The sequence below is a fragment of the Peromyscus californicus genome, unplaced genomic scaffold, assembly GCF_007827085.1.
Source record: "Peromyscus californicus insignis strain IS unplaced genomic scaffold, ASM782708v3 Scaffold_24__1_contigs__length_46423439, whole genome shotgun sequence".
In the NCBI taxonomy this organism is placed as follows: domain Eukaryota; kingdom Metazoa; phylum Chordata; class Mammalia; order Rodentia; family Cricetidae; genus Peromyscus; species Peromyscus californicus.
Window position 1 is genome coordinate 39,141,985 of NW_026294535.1, and position 17,820 is coordinate 39,159,804.

Below are 17,820 nucleotides of genomic sequence, written 5' to 3' on the forward strand. Positions count from 1 at the left end.
GCCTGTGAAATGTTCATCATGTTTCCATGAAAAGTTAAAAGGATTGGTGGACAGGCAGTAGGGTGTTGGTTGGGGAATCTATGATCAAGTAACTTGAAGAAACACTGACAGATAAAGTTGAGCAGTTTTCTTTTTGAAGAGTTGCAAATTCTTTCTCTGAGTAATGTAGTGGTCTGAATAAGAATGGCCTCCACATAGGCTCATATATTTGAACGCTTGGTCCCCACTAGGTAGAACTGTATGGGGAGGATTAGGAGGTGTGGCCTTGTTGGAGGAGGTGTGTCACTGGGCATGGCAGGCTTTGAGTTTTCAAGACCTCTTGGATCCCTAGTGCTCCCTCTCACTGCCTCTTACCTGTGGATCAAGATGTGAGCTCTCAGCTGCTGCTCCAGCTGTTCCTGGCACCGTGCCTTTTCTCCACTATCATGAACTCTAACCCTCTGAAACTGTAAGCCAATTACACACTTTCTTTTATAAGTTGCCTTGGTCATGGTGTCTTATCAGAGCAACAGAAAAATAAATATGAAAAGTCAGTTTCCAGGGAAAGTGGAAGGCATACTCAGCCCTTTTCCGTGCATTTAACCATTGAACTCTAATCACTGATACCATATCCAAATCTTCTATTAAATATTTTAAAAATGGAGGTGTGTTGCTTTAATTTGGAAGAAAAGGCTCAATGACAAAAATAGCAGGTAAGACCAAGGATGACATATTTGAAAAAGAGGGATGAATATTTTGAACACCCATGAAATGCCCAAAACTCAATCACTTGTGTCATCCTCAAAGCAAATACATGAATATTTCTCACAAATATTTTACTGATTGAAGCATCTGAAGCTCAACGATGAAAACAAAGTCCCAGCTAGCAAGAGAAGGACACCGCTGTTTGCATCAACTGGACATCTGGAATTGCTGACTGGAAAGAGCATCATTAGCAAATGCAAGACAACAATAAAGCATACACACTTCATTTCTATCATTCCTTTTCATCACCTCAGTCCCATCTCCCAAACAAGCTAACTGAAACCCCTGGAGAGCAAGAGAGAAAAACTCTTAATACCAAAGAATAAATTCAGAGTGCCAAAAGAAAAAGCACAAGATACCATGGAAAACACTCTGTGTTTGTTTCCCAACTCCATAATTCCTTTATCCTTCTGGGGGAACTTCCATAGGGGGTCCAGTAAGTTACAACCATTTTAATGGTCCTACTTTCTTTTGAATATGGAACCCCCCCACCCCCGCAAAAGATGACATTGTTTTTTAAAACTTGTGAGTTGGAAAAAAAAGGAACTGATTCTGGAATTTGTAACACTTCTTAACCTAATTGCTAGACCCTATGGCACCCAGAAAAGTGTCAGGTAAATGCATACATATTTGTGTGTACACACACACACACACTTGCACTTGTGCATGTATACACACAGATGAATATGCGTATATGTACACATATAGGTAGCTGGTAATGTTACTGAATAACATAGTATCTTCCAATTGTATCCACTGATTCAAGTTTTGCTTATGAATTGGAAACTTGAACACAATTTGATAGTTGGATCAAATGGCTTAACATTTGTGATTTCCCGAGAAGCCCCATCTTTGGATTAGGAACATCCATTCCCTCTCCCAGGGAAACACAGTTCAAATGTGTCCTCACAAGAGCTATGAGGCTTCATAGTTCTGGCCAATGGACCTCTTCTGCAGACACTGGGGTCAGACAACAGTGTTTCTCATATAGAACGCTAATAATGCAATTTGTGTCTTAAAAAAAAAAAAGTTCTCCGCTCTGAGACAGTGGATGTAATCAAATTGCCGGGTGGTGGTGGTGGTGCACGCCTTTAATGCAAGCACTCGGGAGGCAGAGGCAGGAGGATCTCTGTGAGTTCGAGGCCAGCCTGGGCTACCAAGTGAGTTCCAGGAAAAGGTGCAAAGCTACACAGAGAAACCCTGTCTCGAAAAAAACAAAAAAAAAAAAAAAACCAACAAAAACAAAAACAACGACAACAACAACAACAACAAAAAGGTCTCTGCTCTGAGACAGTGACTGTAATCAAATCAAATTGCTTGAAGTTTTTTTTTTTCCTCAAATGAATGGCTTGGAAAACTTTCACTTTTGTTATTTTCCTGGTCATCTTGGAGAAAAATCCCAAGTGACCACCGAGTTCCATCTTCACGGTATCTCTCCACCATTACCATCACGTGATTCTCCAGTTAACTTCATACATGAGAACAGCACATACTTTCATTGCCATTTTTAAGATGTATAGACCGAGGCTTATCTAACCACGATGAAACTCCACTGCCTCCGTACTTCAATCCCCTCACTCTTTTCTTTTTTTTTTTTTTTTTGAGACATGGTTTCTCTGTATAGCTTTGCACCTTTCCTGGATCTCGCTCTGTAGACCAGGCTGGCCTTGAACTCACAAAGATCCGCCTGCCTCTGCCTCCCGAGTGCTGGGATTTAAAGGTATGCACCACCCTCACTCTTAACGTTAACAGCCCCGAGGTTTCTAGACGAATGCATGGAATCATGTAGCAAAGCTACCTGCACCAAAGGAAACATTTTCTTTTGTGAAGTGCAATCACAAAAATCAAAATATTTTCTAGAAGCAATCAGATTTGTACTGTTGCCACAGGAAGACCAATATTCTAACTCCCAAGAAAGTTAAGATCCTTTCTCTGTTATCTATGAAGTTTGTGCGTTCCTCCTTCAGAAACAGCTCCCCCTGCTGTCCTGGGTAGCCTCCCTTGGCCAGAGTTAAGACAGCCAATGGAGTCTCTAGGTGTTTCTGTCTCCCTGAAGCACCGCAGCGGGGACTCAGTTGTGCAAACAATTACTATGAGGGTAGGGTGGAGTAGTTTTCTTCTCTTCTTTCCAAATGCCTCTTTCCCTCTCCCTAGCTCCTAGCTTAAGAGCCCAGCTGGACAGACAGACAGACAGAGACAGCGATGGAGATAGACAGATCTGGTTCTCAGTTCTCTTCTTTGACTGCTCTAGGAAATGTCCATGGAATTCAGTCTTGAATTAACCAGACTGTGTCTCCACGGACTAGTGCAGCCCAATTTTCTCCACCTTGTGGCTGTGGGAATCGGGCTTTCTAGAGAAACGCCTGTTGTTGCGGGTCCCACGCTGAGCATGTGGAGTCAACACCGTAGATTACGCACACCCAGCAAGAGGAGGGCAGGGTGCCAGTGAGTGGGTCTTTCCTGTTTGCAGGCAAAGGCAGGGTGACGAAGTCACCAGAAAGAGAGATCCATTGAAGTCACGGGATGTTTATCCCCGCAGACAACCGGTAGGGTAGCGGGAAACCGGGAGAGGAATAAAATCAGCCTGAGTGGCTAGCCTAAGTGCGGAGCTGGGGGCCAGGGAGGACCAGGCAGACTCTTAAGTTCAGGCGCGCTGAGTTCGCAGGGCCAGCAGACGCAGATCTCTAAAGACGCATTTACTGCTCCTGTTGACGTCCTGCGTGGCTTTCAATTGGCTTGTCAAAGGGACTGGAGGAAACCCTGAGGCGCCCAGAGAAGTTTGGGGCAGAGCGGGTGGGGGGAAAGCGCCTGGCTCTGCAGAGGAATCCTGGAGTCTCAGCTCCACCCCTGCAACAAGGCAAGAGGACAAATCACAAACGACTCGGAGGGGTGGGGGTTAGGGGCGTGGGGACAGTCTCCAGCCACTAGAACGTGGGGGAGCGCGTCCTGAGACAGCCAAAGAGTGTATTGGGAGTGCGGAGTGTGGGAAGCTCTAGCAGCTTCCCTGCTCGGGAGCAGCAGGGACAGGCGCAAACATCCCACCCCAAACCGCTCGCCCTGCGCTGCTGGGATTGCGCAGCCAAGAGGGCAAAGGGAGGGAGGACAGGGAGCGGAGCTTAGGACAGGGGTCTCCGGGTCCTCGGAGGCGGGAAGGAAGCAGCCCACGCCGGACAGGGCCCCCCAGGTGCTGCACCGACAGCATGAGTTTCCTGCGAGGTTCCCACAATCTGGTGGCCAACAACTCCAGCCAGTGGTGGTCTCTGAGCGCCGAGGATGCCAACAGCAGCCGGGAGGCAACGGGGCTGCTCCAGGAAGGTAACGACCCTCCCGGGGATGTGCGCAACGAGGAGCTGGCCAAGCTGGAGATCGCCGTACTGGCGGTGATTTTCGTGGTGGCCGTGCTGGGCAATAGCAGTGTGCTGCTGGCGTTGCATCGCACGCCCCGCAAGACATCCCGCATGCACCTCTTCATCCGACACCTCAGCCTGGCAGACTTGGCGGTCGCCTTCTTCCAAGTGTTGCCACAGCTGTGCTGGGACATCACCTACCGCTTCCGCGGGCCGGATTGGCTGTGCCGCGTGGTGAAGCACCTGCAGGTGTTTGCCATGTTCGCGTCCGCCTACATGCTGGTGGTCATGACCGCCGACCGCTACATCGCGGTGTGCCACCCGCTCAAGACCCTGCAGCAGCCCGCGCGCCGCTCGCGCCTCATGATCGCCGCCTCTTGGGTGCTGAGTTTCCTACTGAGCACACCGCAGTACTTCATCTTCTCTATGATCGAAATCGAGGTGAACAATGGTACCAAAACCCAAGACTGCTGGGCTACCTTTATCCAGCCCTGGGGTACCCGTGCCTACGTGACCTGGATGACCAGTGGTGTCTTCGTGGTACCTGTGGTCATCTTGGGTACCTGCTACGGCTTCATCTGCTACCACATCTGGCGCAACGTCCGTGGGAAGACGGCGTCGAGGCAGAGCAAGGGCAGCAAGGACTCTGGGGACACCCCAGGTCCCTTCCACAAGGGGCTTCTGGTCACGCCTTGTGTCAGCAGTGTGAAGACCATTTCCCGTGCCAAAATCCGCACAGTGAAGATGACCTTTGTGATCGTGACTGCCTACATCCTCTGCTGGGCGCCTTTCTTCATCGTCCAGATGTGGTCTGTCTGGGATGACAATTTCATCTGGACCGGTATGTAGTGAGAACATGGGGTGTGTGTGTGTGTGTGTGTGTGTGTGTGTGTGTGTGTGTGTGTGTGTGTGTGTGTGTGTGTGTGAGAGAGAGAGAGAGAGAGAGAGAGAGAGAGAGAGAGAGAGAGATTTAATAGTACCTGCTCAATAACTAAGCTCCTACATGCATAAAAGTCTTCCATGTCCACATTACAGGGGATAGGGAGGGGGAGATAAGCAAAAGTGCAAATTCTTGGGTGTCCCCTCCCCGCCCCAGGTACAGTAGGGCCCAGGTGTCAGCATGTATAACCATTCTAATGCCACACGCTGTGCCTAAAGTCACCCACTAGTTGCAAAACAATAGTGACATTTTCCAAATAACTTAAGACTTCTTGGATACCCTACCTTCAAGCCCTAGGAAGTATTCTTAGTGTCAGGGTGGCTTTTTCTTCGATTTAGGAATCTATCATAATTAATAGAAAACTCCTGATGAAATTCTGCCCAGGTCAAGGGTAGAGATGGACACACTTTTCTGGAAAAGGCTAGGAAAGGATTCAAGAAGTCTAAACTGGCTTTTAGTTCATGCATCCTTCCTCATTATAATATTTTCATTTTTTTCTAGCCATAATAACTTTCTTTTCCCGGTACTCCACAGCAGGAGTGTTGATCATCTCAATTCAGGGGACTCGTTCACTAGTCTTTCAGCACAAATTTGACAACAGGACTATTCACACCACACAAATAGCTCTGTAGTTTACTGTGGAAGTTTCTCATCCCCCGCTGGCTAGTTTCATTTGAGTTTCCTTCACAAAACAGAAAAACCCATTCCCCAGGAGGCTATTATTTAATTTTGTGTCTTGTAATATATCTTCCTTTAATAAGAAGAAAAATTTCCAAACCAAGTGTGTTACAGAAGTGTTCCTGATGAAAAGTCTAGTCAGGATAGAAAATCTGGGAGAAGCCGTATCTTTTTCCAGTGTTAGGATTGAGGCATGGAATACATAAAATGTATTTTATGAGTATCGTTTTTAACGTTCACAGATGTCATTTAAATAAATACATTTGTAGGCTACATTGCTAACAATGAGGAATACATGGAAAGTCTTTTTTGTTTACCTTTCCCCTCCGAGAAGCCTCTAAGAGTGTCAATCAAATTGAAAACTTCTATTGCTTATTGAAATTTGGACATAATTACTAAAATTCTTACTTGTGCTATACATATTCAGAATGTCTATATTTTTTAAATGCCATGCATGGCTATGGTCACCTCTGCAGCACTTAGCACGAAGCAGTGAATGGTCTAGAGCAGCGGTTCTCAGCCATCCTAACGCTGCGACCCTTTACTACAGTTCCTCATGGTGTGATGACCCCCAACCGTAAAATTATTCTCATTGCTACTTTGTAACTCTAATTTTGCTACTGTTGTGAATTGTAATGTAAATATCCGATATGCAGGATGGTCTTAGGTGACTCCATATGAAGGGGTCGTTCAACACCCAAAGGGACCCACAGGTTGAGAACCACTGATCTACAGTTTATTTTGCCATGGCGAAAGTGAAATTATCCAAGTCTGTATAGTAATCAGGAGACATTTGGTGTTTGGTGGTTCTTCCTATTTTTTTTATTATTATTACCAGTGCAATCGTTTCACTTTGAAAAGTTGTGGTAACCATGTAGTTCTCCAGGGGTACCTCACAGAATATTTCAAAATCTTGTTTGAATCCCCAATTCAGCTACTAGGGGTTTTGTTGCTGTCTGCTTTAATTATGTTGTTTTGTTTTTATTATTTATTTGGAACAGGGTCACACAGAACCCAGATGTTTTTCTCATTATAATTCGTTTGAACTACAATCAAAGATGGTCTTTTAAAAATCAAGCCAAATGTCTAATGATTCCCAAACAAACTACTAAACAACTAAAGCCAGCTTCTTTGGAGATCTCTTTTCACTACCCTCTTCCCTGGAGTTTTCATTCACTTCTGCTAAACACAGCTCGTATGGCATACTGTGCCCGAGTTATTAGGATGAGTGTAATTCGGTGTATGTGGTTATAAACACTTCAGATTTCCATTCTGTAAACACCGTATCTGTTCACAAAGGCTCCTACCGGTGTACAGTTTTTTTAAATAAATTATTCAATAACTTCACCTTCTTAGAATTCCTAACCATTATATCGAACTGCTCTAACAGTGTCTGGTTTAAACTATTCACACTAACTTTTAGATATTTCCTTTTACAACCAACTTTCAAAAAGCACTCATTTCTCTGAAGCAACAGCTGTCTCCCTAACAAATAAAATGTTCGTTTCTATACTGACATGCAACTTTTTAACTCATTGGTCAGGAGGAAAAAATAGATCAGTTCAGTGCAGTGTCTTTGCTTTGGCTGTTTATTAAACGATCTCTCCCCACAACTTCCCCCACAGATTCAGAAAACCCCTCCATCACCATCACGGCGTTACTAGCCTCCTTGAACAGCTGCTGCAACCCCTGGATATACATGTTTTTTAGCGGCCATCTCCTGCAAGACTGTGTCCAAAGCTTTCCATGCTGCCAAAGCGTGGTGCAGAAATTCACCAAGGACGACTCGGACAGCACGAGCAGAAGGCAGACTTCCTACTCGAACAACCGAAGCCCCACGAACAGCACAGGGATGTGGAAGGACTCGCCTAAATCGTCCAAGTCCATCAAATTCATCCCTGTTTCCACCTGAGCCGCACAGCCTTGCAGCCCGACTCTTGGGGCAGAGGGTGGGGGGAGGGGGCTTTTTGGTCCATTATCTAACTCCGGCTAGAGATCATAAGAGCAGATGGCTTTATGTGAGGTAGCCACAAATCAGCTCAACACATCCATTGTTTCTACCTGTGTTTTCCTCACTGCTGTGACCAAAGGGGGAATTATTTTTGCATAGACTATTACTGAAAATGTGCGACACTGAAATGTGTAGGCCTGGCTCATAACCATACTGACTTTATATTTTGTGGTTGATGTTTTTTTTTTTAAATTGTATTTTTATTTCTGACCTAAGTGAGGCTTGACTGGTTTAAGTCACGTGATGTGTACTGTTTCTCAACAAAGTGAACTCGTGATTTAAAAAGACCTGGTGTCGCTGTCAATTTGTACAACATAAAATGTAGCAAGAGGTAGAGGAGGTTTGGGCTGAGAATGAAAAGGAGGTAACTTGGTACCTGGCAGTCCTTCCTTCGCCATCCTGGTATTCTATCGGCTCTGAAAAACATGCTACTAAGAGGCTAAAGGATTGGCAATGTCATGGACAGGCCAGTAATTTGTATATAAGGGATGCCACACTTTATGGAGGCACAGAAGAGAAGGTGTCTACAGACATTCTCCTGGATGTTTTAAACGTACATCGACCAGCATCAAAAGGTACCCTGCGCTATGCCAGATGTTACCATTACACACCTACGCAGTGACTCCAGATACACAGCTTGTAAAAGGTCTCCTAGAGTGACTCCAGACATAAGACGCTCACAACAGGTTTGATTTAAAGCAGTTCTCTTCCTGTTTCCAGTCCATACAACGGGTTCAGAACAAAAAGGATGCAGAGATATGGGGGAATGGGAGACAGACAGAAAGAGAAGAGGTCTAGCCTCGTCTGGGTTCTTTCATTCAATGTATGACTTCCAGCAAGATACCTAAAAATATTTAAAACCTGTTTCTCGGCTGCACAATGGGCCTGTTAACACTCGCCTTGCAGGGTTGTTGTGAGGATGCGATGAAATTAAATGTGTGGATGTTTGAAAACACAAAGTGCTATTGGTAGGCAAGGAAGTTGTTTTTATTGTGTCCTCTTGAGATCTTCAGAACTACAGATTTTCTTATTCCAGCTTATTTTTCATTAACTAGCATTTGTTGTTTCAAGTCTGGGACACGAAATCCTAAGATTTAAATACAGATCTGCTGATGCACTGTAAAGCCCTGCCAGCCACTACCGAGCCTGGCTCTTGTCTATGTCACAGAAGTCCTCCAGCACATAGCTAGAACTCGCTTTCCACGCGGATAAGCCACGGCCAGGCGAGATCATCACATTCCTTCATTTCTAATTGAAGATAAATTACAACACTCCTTGGCTGCGGGCTTTGCATTTTTTATCAATGAGACTCTGTTGTCTGGTTAGTTCTTCAAGATCGAGCAATGATTGGATGACGCATCACAAATATTTAGCAACACTCAGGGTCATCGTTGCTTTTAATAGTATTACCGGTTTTCTTTTTTTAACCCTGTAGATAAGAGTCCATTGGCTGGATGGTACCACAATAACCTGAAACCACCAGCGTCACTCCTCACCATTCCGCTGCATTTCCAAGTTCTCAGCCCTCGGAATCTCTGGGTTGATAGGTCAAAAGACTGTTTCCAAACATTCGGGAGAGATTGTTCCCTTAGGTTTTAGAATTCTTCCTAAAATAACAAACTGGGCTGTAATGTGGTAAAGCACTTGCCTTATAATCTCCAGCACTGAAAAAAAAAATCACCCCAAGTAAAAAAATGTATGTGTGCGTGTGTGTGCGTATGTGTGTGTGTGTGTGTGTGTGTGTGTGTGTGTGTGTGTGTGTGTAAGTCACAGTCCAACCTGAGCCATCAGCTCCAGCAACTACGTCTTTGTTTATTGTTTGAGTTAGTACAGCATGAACATAAGCCTGTCTCTGTTAGATGGTCAGTCTATTTGACAATGTCTCTTTGGTTATTCAAAAACTAAAGCTTTTGGATTAGAATAAACAAGAGCCTACCCTTTTTCTAAACCTATTTCTAAAACATTCCAAAGCTTTCTGGTATAATTTCTGTTTCCAAATACCAGCATGTCCCTCCAAGTTAAACATTTCCATCTGACCCTTTTCCTAGGAGCATCTCTGGAGTGACATCAACCTACTCACCAGGGTGTTCTCCCTCTTTTTTTGTGGTGAAATAGTATCACGATATGATATGACAATCTGGCTTTGCAAAAAATAGTTTTCATTGTATATGCACGTTATGACATTATCGTCTCCTTTTAAATGTGTAAAGAGACTGAGTAGTGATCTGGGGGCCTAAGAAGAAAGAGGTGCTCGTTCTGCAGGAGGCAGGTACTGCAATCACCCTCTGTGGTTTAGGTGAAGAAAATCTACCTAATGCTAAACCTTCCTGAGGTGGTGTACCCAGAGACAGCATGCATATAGCCCCAAGCAACACTCTTCATTAGAAAAGGCCATCTTCCTACCTCAGAAGAAAAAAACTTCAGGCTAAACGGAGGAAATGTTCTGGGACAGGAAGCTTCCCTATCCTTGACCAAAGGGAAGATCTGAAGTTTGTTCAATGGAGTTTATAGTCAAGTGGAAATATGTCACTTTATCTTATTTTGGAGGTTATCTGAGGGAGGGCTGAAGGGGATATAGCACTAATGTATCTATGTGGGTATTAGATATATGCTCGATAGAGGTCCACTAAGGAGGGAAAATGTGCTTTATTAAAATAGTGATACATATCAGCAAAAGATGACAAGCATTTTGCAGTACATATTCAATACCTAATGGGTTAGTATCAGGACATGAATTTTTAAAGTCTATGTCTAGTTGGTCTTTTCTCTTATATCTTCTCTGAAACATAACTGAGCGGAAGATTGGCAAACTGTATATTTCACCTAAATAAATAATTGTTATCTTCATCAATGAAGGTTTAGCACCTTCATGCCTAAGAAGGTTTAGTTGAGACCAAGAAAGGTGTGACGACCGAGAACGGCTGTGATTTCAGGAGAGAAATAAATAAATCAAGTGGTTTTGCTGGTCTCAGCTGAGCTTATTACAGTTTCTAGAGTGGACAAGCCCTTCTGATAAAAAAAAAAATCACAGCTTTTATCTGTCATCACATAAATAAAGCAATACAATTAGCTTCAAGTTTTATTCTTCTCAAGCCCTAAAACCTGGAGTTTTAAACTCATTTCAACACTGGCAACTTAAACACTTGAAATAAATATTGAAATAAATCAATTTTATTCTGCACTGGCATTTCTAGGAATAAAAACAAGTTGCAGACCTGTTTGAAATAATTACTTTACAACCCACTTTAACAATGAGATATAGTCCAGATTACTTGAGTGTGCTGGTCTAGAAAACCAAGGATCTATTGGCTAATAGGTTGAGGATGCAGCTAAGTATTAGAATGCTTGCCTTGCACGTCAAGGCTCTTGGGTTCAATCCCGACCACCAGGAGAAATTTCTCTACAATCTGTGGCTGTGGACAGGCTTATATTGGAGGACAAAGCTGTTTCTGCTATTTGAGCATGGCAAGAGTAAGTTAAACTTTTTAAGTTCCTTTTCACTAAACTATCATCAGGAAAATAAGTCAGTGCTGTTCTAATCTATATTAAGGCACCCAACATAAATTGGAAGTAGCCAAGGTCATGTGTGTAATTTAGTCCTTAAAATGTCATTCATTTTTTTTTCTGAAAATAATCAGATTGTCTTTGGGGGCCCTGGAGATCAAGAACACTCCCTTCATAGTTTTTCCAGTTAGTGTTCTTGTCCCTGGGGGCTCATAGGTTCCACCATATTAACTTCCAACCTGTGTTGTCTAATGTTTTCTTTTTTTATTTTATAAATTGAATCTTAACAGCATCAACTGAAAGCTAGTTTAGGGTTTGGCTTAAATTCTAGAAGCAGTGAATGCCCAGAAAGGAAGAAAAAGAATTTGAAATTTCTACTTAAAAATATTGCTTATGTTTGCAAAGCTTATTTCAAAAACTAGAATAATAACTATGTAGCATACCAAAGACTCATAATTAAACATGTTCATGTAGAAGTGGCCCTTCATCCTGTCTTCAGCCCTTCCGGATCACTACTGTGTGTCTCTTCCATCTGCTCTCCAGTTCCTCTTTTCACACTGCCCTGGTGCTTCCTGTTGCTGGGATAAAACCACCTCAGAGGAGGAAAGAGTTTATTTCATCTTAAAACTCCCAGTTTAAGCCAGACGGTGGTGGCACATGCCTTTAATCCCAGCACTCAGGAGGCAGAGTCAGGCAAGTTCGAGGCCAGCCTGGTCTACAGAGTAAGATCCAGGACAGGTACCAAAACTACACAGAGAAACCCTGTCTCAAAACAAAAAACAAAAAACAAAAACAACAACAAAAAAAACAACAAAAAACCAAAAACAAACAAAAATCCTCCCAGCTTACAGATCATCACTGCCACTAAGGAAAGTTGGGGCAGGAACTCGAGGAAGGAATTAGAGCAGAGACCATGGAAGAATTCTCTCTACTAGGCACACACGCACGCACACACGCACACATACACTCCCACATCAATAATTAATCAAGAAAATGCCTCACAGCCTTGCCTGCTGCAGGCAAGACAGCTAAGCTACATTCTCCTAGCATCTGGACACAGTCTGGATTGACTATTGACAGTGTTTCGTTTTGATAGCTAGGAATCTACTGTGCTTACATTTACTTTTGCAGTTTACTTTTTCCTACTTTGACCAATACAAAGCTACACAGAATCAGGAAAACCACAGGGTACTAAGAGGATGGAAATTAACCCAGCACTCCAAGCTCCTCCAAACTTCTGTGCAAAATGGAATCAATTTTTTCAGATTGATTTGTCCTTGTTAACCGACTTCTGGTTACGATACGGGAAACTCTCCATACTTCATCTTTCCTCCTCTGCCATCCCGCGGCTGTTATGAAAACACTTGAGCTAATTCATTCCTTACTGTTTCCTGCTCTGGAATCTCACCTGAGATACACACTCACTATAGCTGCCCTTTGACCAGTGTTTGCATTGCACAGATCTTCCTTTCCTTCATTTCAACCTCTGTCTCCTTACGACCCATTTGTATCTTCTTACCTAAAGAGTGCTTCCTGTGGGGCTCGGGATGTAACTCAGTTAATAGGGTACTTCTGCAGCCTATCAAAGCCCCCCAGGTTCTACCCCACCCAGTACATAAATGGGCCATGGAGATTCACACCTGTAATTCCAGCACTCAAGAGGTGGAGTGGGAGGTTCAGAAGTTCAAAGTCAGCCTCAAACACATTGGAAATTCAAGGACAGACTTGTGTAGAGACCATGTTTCAAAGGCAGAGAGGGCAGGACTGGGGAACAGGCTCAGTGGATAAACTGGTTGCCTCAGAATGTTAGGACCAGCTGTCATCACAGACTTTTCTGCAATGACTGATGGAAGCAGATGCAGAGATCCACAGCCAATCACTAGACAGAGCCCCAGGAGTCCAGTCAAAGAGAGAGAAGAGGGATTCTATGAGCAAGTGCATTAGGATCATGATGGGGAAACATGCAGGGACAACCAAACCAAACTAGAGGGAACTCATGAAAGTTGGATCAATGGTTGTGGAGCCTACATGGGACCGGACTAGGCCCTTTGAATGGTGAGATAGTTGTGTAGCTTGATCTGCTTGGGAGGGCCCCTGACAGTAGGATCAGCATCCATCCCTGGTGCATGAGTGGGTTTTTTGGAGCCCACTACCTATGATGGGACACCTCTTGCAGCCTTGAGGGGGCAGGAAGGGCTTGGACTTGCCTCTACTGAATATGCCTCCACCTGGGAGGCCTTGCCTTCTTGTGGGAGGGAGTGGGGGTTGGGTTCGGGAGGGGAGGCTGGGGGGGCACAGGAGGAAGGAAGAGGGGATCTTTGATTGGTGTATAAAATGAATGGAAAATTTTTCTTAATTAAAAAAAAAGAATGTCAGGACCAGCATTCAGATTCCAGCCACATAGATACTACACAGGTGGAGTTGCCTGTTTATAATCCCAGCTGTTGAGAGGCAGGTCATCAGAGCAAACTTGACTATACTAGTCAAATCTGTAAGCTCTGAGTTCAGTAAGAGACCCTGCCTCAATGCAGAAGGTAGAGAGTGATAGAGGGAGACCCGCATGTCATTCTCTGGCCTTCAACCCCCTCATACACATACCTTTGAATAAACACATACCATACACACATGCTAAATACATACAAGTAACATACAAACAGGACAGGTTGTATTTATGTATTTAGGGATGTGTGTGTGTGTGTGTGTGTGTGTATGTATGTATGTATGTATGTATGACCAATTAATAAAGAAGACATCATGAGGAAAAGAGAAATGATGTAATTATAATCTCAAAAAAGACTTTAAAAAAGTAAAAGAAGAAATCACTTCATGTATGCAACATAAACTTGCATCTTCTGGGGTCTTGCCTCTTTATCTAGGGTACACCGTCTCAGCCTTCCAGCCTGAGTGTGTAATTCACTTATGTTTAATGTAGCTATTAGCACCTGGGGATTTAAACATCCTCTTGCTGTTTCTTTTATATGTATACCGCTCATTCCTCACAGTTTGCTCTTCTCTGTTCCTTTCAGTTGAGTGACCTCAATATTTGATCAATAGTGGATAATTTCCGTATCTGTCCATCTCAGCTGTGTGTCCCACGCCTGACATTTTGTGTCTTTACCTAATAGTGGTCTACTTCCGAATAACAGCTCCTAATAATAGAAAAGCTTTCCCGGGTCTGCTTTCACTGTCCCCCACGTTCTTCATTCTCTTTTGTCCCAAATATTTTTTTTCTATGTGTTCTATGCCTCCAAATGCTTGCTATCATTGTTGTGTCAAATGATCAACCCCACCCCCCTCACTGTGCTGTTTTTGAGACAGGATATTAGCTCAGACGGACATGATCTCATGATTTGTCTCAGCCTCTGGAGTAGAAAAATTACAGGCATGCACCACTACCCCTAGCAGTCAAGCTGCCTTCTAAAGAAACTTTACAACTCCACCTGTCCCACTCCTGAACATATGCCTGAAGGAATCAAAGGTATCATACAGGAGACATATCCACATACCCATTTATTATGGCACTTGGAATCAGCCTAGGTTCCCTTGAGTGGACGGAAAAAAAAGAAATTGTGGTATATACACAGTGGAGTATCTTTAAGCCATCAAGAATGAAGCCATGTCACTTGCAGGAAAGTGGATGGATCTGGAGGTCATCCTGGATATTTTTTGCTTTCCTTACTCCTCTGGCCACATACCTGACAAGAAGCAGCTCAAGAGTGAAAGGGTTTATTTCATCTTACAGTTCAAAGAGACAGTCTATCATGACCAGGAAACACAACACCAGGAGCTTGAGGTGCCTGGCTACATTCTACCTGCAGTTGGGAAGCAGAGAGCAGATGGTACATGGGGCCTGGGCTATAAACTCAGGGTCCAAGCCAGTTACTCACTTTTCCCGGTGAGACTCCACCTCCTAAAGGTTCCACTGTCTTCCTAAAGAGCACTACCAGGTAAGAAACAAGTGTTCAAGGACATGGGCTCGTTGGGGACACTTCCCATGCAAACTACTGCACTGTGTTAGATGACATAAACCAGGCTCGGGGAGAGAGAAACTGCACAGTCTTCCATCTCACGTGCACTCTAGGTTTTGAAAAAGACGTGAAAATGGAGAGAGAACTGTAGGGGAGGTAGAAGGGGTGAGGGCGGCGGGATTGACAGAGGTGATGGGGGCTAATACCATCAAAGCAGTTTTTGGATATGTATGGAGCCCCCCCCCCCCCCGTGAAGCCCATTATTTTGTGCACTAAATATATGTCCATAGAAGAAAAAAATGGGCAAATGTATTGTGGAGTTACCCACATGCCATTTCCAGTGTCCTTTGTACTACTGCATAATTTCAATTACCCAACTGGAATTTTTTTTCTGCCTAAGAACTTCATGTCATATTCTTTTTTAATGATGTTTAAAAAAATGTATGTGCATTTGGTGTTTTGCCTGTATGCATGTCTGTGTGAAGGTGTCGGATCCCCTGGAACTGGAGTTACAGATAGTTGTAATCTACCATGTGGGTGCTGGGAATTGAACCTGTGTCCTCTGGAAGAACAGCCAGTGCTATTAACCACTGAGCCATCTCTCCAGCCTCTCACTTTATATTCTTGAAGTGTGTGTCTGTTGTCCTGAAATTTCCTCATTCTTTTGTTTGCCTGGAAAAGTTTTAAAAGATAAAGTATCAATTGCCTTACAGAAGTTTCTCAGTTTCAGGAGGTCCCAGTTGTTGTCACTCTCGATGACTGTAGTACTGGTGTTATATTTAGGAAGTAGTCTCCTGTGCCAAAGCGTTCAAGACTACTTTCCACTTTCTCTTTTATCAGGTTCAGTCTAACTGGATTTATGTTGAGGTCTTTGATCCACTTGGACTTGAGTTTTATGCACAGCAATAGATATGGATCTATTTATATTTATATTCTTCTACATGTTGACATCCAGGTATGCCAGCACCGTTTGTTGAAGAGGCTTTCTTTTTTCCATTGTACAGTTTTGGCGGCTTTGTCAAAAATCAGGTGTTCATATGTGCGTGGGTTAATGTCAGGGTCTTCAATTCAATTCCATTGGTCCACATGTTGGTTTTTATGTCAATACCAAGCTGTTTTTATTACTATAACTCTATAGTAGAGCTTGAGGTCAGGCATGGTGATGCCTCCGGAGGTTCCTTTATTGTACAGGATTGTTTTGGCTACCCTGGGTTTTTTTTATTTTTCCATATGAAGTTGAGTATTGTTCTTCTGAGGTCTGTGAAGAATTGTGTTGGGATTTTGATGGGGATTGCATTGAATCTGTAGATTGCTTTTGGTAAGATGGCCATTTCATCTTTGTAGGCTCCTCAAATGAAAATCTCCCCAGTGATGCAATGCCATCAATTCTCCACTCTCTCCAGACCCGAGATACCACTGTTCTATTCTACACATAACCTCCATGCAGTGACTGATGGGAGCAGATGCAGAGGTCCACAACCAAGCACCGGCCAGAGCACCTGGAGTCCAGTTGAAGAGAGGGAGGAGGGATTACATGAGCAAGGGGGATCCAGATCATGACAGGGAAACCACAGACAGAGACAACTGAGTTGAGCTCCTGGGACTTCACAGACTCTGGACCGATGGCTGGGGAGCCTGCATGGGACCGAACTAGACCCTCTGCATTTGAGTGACAGTTGTGTAGCTTGGTCTGTTCGTAGGGCCAGGATTTATCCCTGGTGCACGAGTTGGCTTTCTGGAGCCCATTTCCTATGGAGGGATGCCTTGCTCAGCCTTGATACAATGGGGAGGGCCTGGATCCTACTTCAACTGGATGTGCCAGGCTTTGCTGACTCCCCATGGGAGGCCTTACCCTTTCTGGGAAGTGGATGGGGCTTGGGGTGAGAGGAGGTGGGGTGAAAGCAGGAGGAGGGGAGGGGGAACTGTGGTTGGTATGTGGACTGTGAAAAAAAATTAAAACTAAAAAAAAAAAAAAAAGATAAAGTCAAAGTCTCAATGAACAGTCTTTGCTTCCCAAGTCCTGTGCGGCTGCGCCATTGGGCCCTTGCTCTCGCTGTTCTCGGTAACCAGTGCGCGATTACTTCTGCCTTCCTCCTTGGGAAATTCTTTGGCTCTTTTTCATGGTGTGTAGTAATTTCATCATGGCATGCTTTGGTGTGGTTTCCTTTTTGTTTTTGCTGCTGTTTAATAAGCCTCTTGGATCTGTGAGTCCCTAAATTTTATTGCTTTTGCCCGAGTATTCTTTCTTTTCCACTCTTTACGGGGCTCTGGAACTTTGGGTATTAACCCACCATTCACTTGTAATTTATCTATATCTTTTTGGCATTTTTTTCTTTCGTCTTTTAATTTACGTTGATTCTGTTTCTACCTTCAAGATCATCGTTCTTTATTTCTTCAGCCCCTAATCTTTTAATTCTATCCAGTGTTTATGGATAAAATTTTGTTTTATTCATCTGTGAAATGTTCACTTAGCTCTTTTAGCTTCCATTTCTTGCTTTATGATGCTCATGTTTCCCTTTGAATATTGGAACACACCCATTATTGCTGTTTAAATTTTATTGTATGGGCATGGATGTTTTGCCTGCATGTTGTGGGTGCAGTGCTCATGGAGGACAGAAGAGAACATCC

General features: G+C 43.8%; 1 protein-coding gene across 1 annotated transcript; it reads left to right on the forward strand.

Moving 5' to 3' along the window:
- Positions 1 to 3,664: 3,664 nt before the first annotated feature.
- On the forward strand, positions 3,665 to 11,464 carry Avpr1a (arginine vasopressin receptor 1A). The gene is made up of 2 exons (XM_052753487.1): positions 3,665 to 4,932; positions 7,335 to 11,464. Exons 1-2 carry the CDS (start codon positions 3,945 to 3,947, stop codon positions 7,619 to 7,621), a joined length of 1,275 nt encoding a protein of 424 aa, XP_052609447.1. The 5' UTR covers positions 3,665 to 3,944; the 3' UTR covers positions 7,622 to 11,464.
- Positions 11,465 to 17,820: the final 6,356 nt, after the last annotated feature.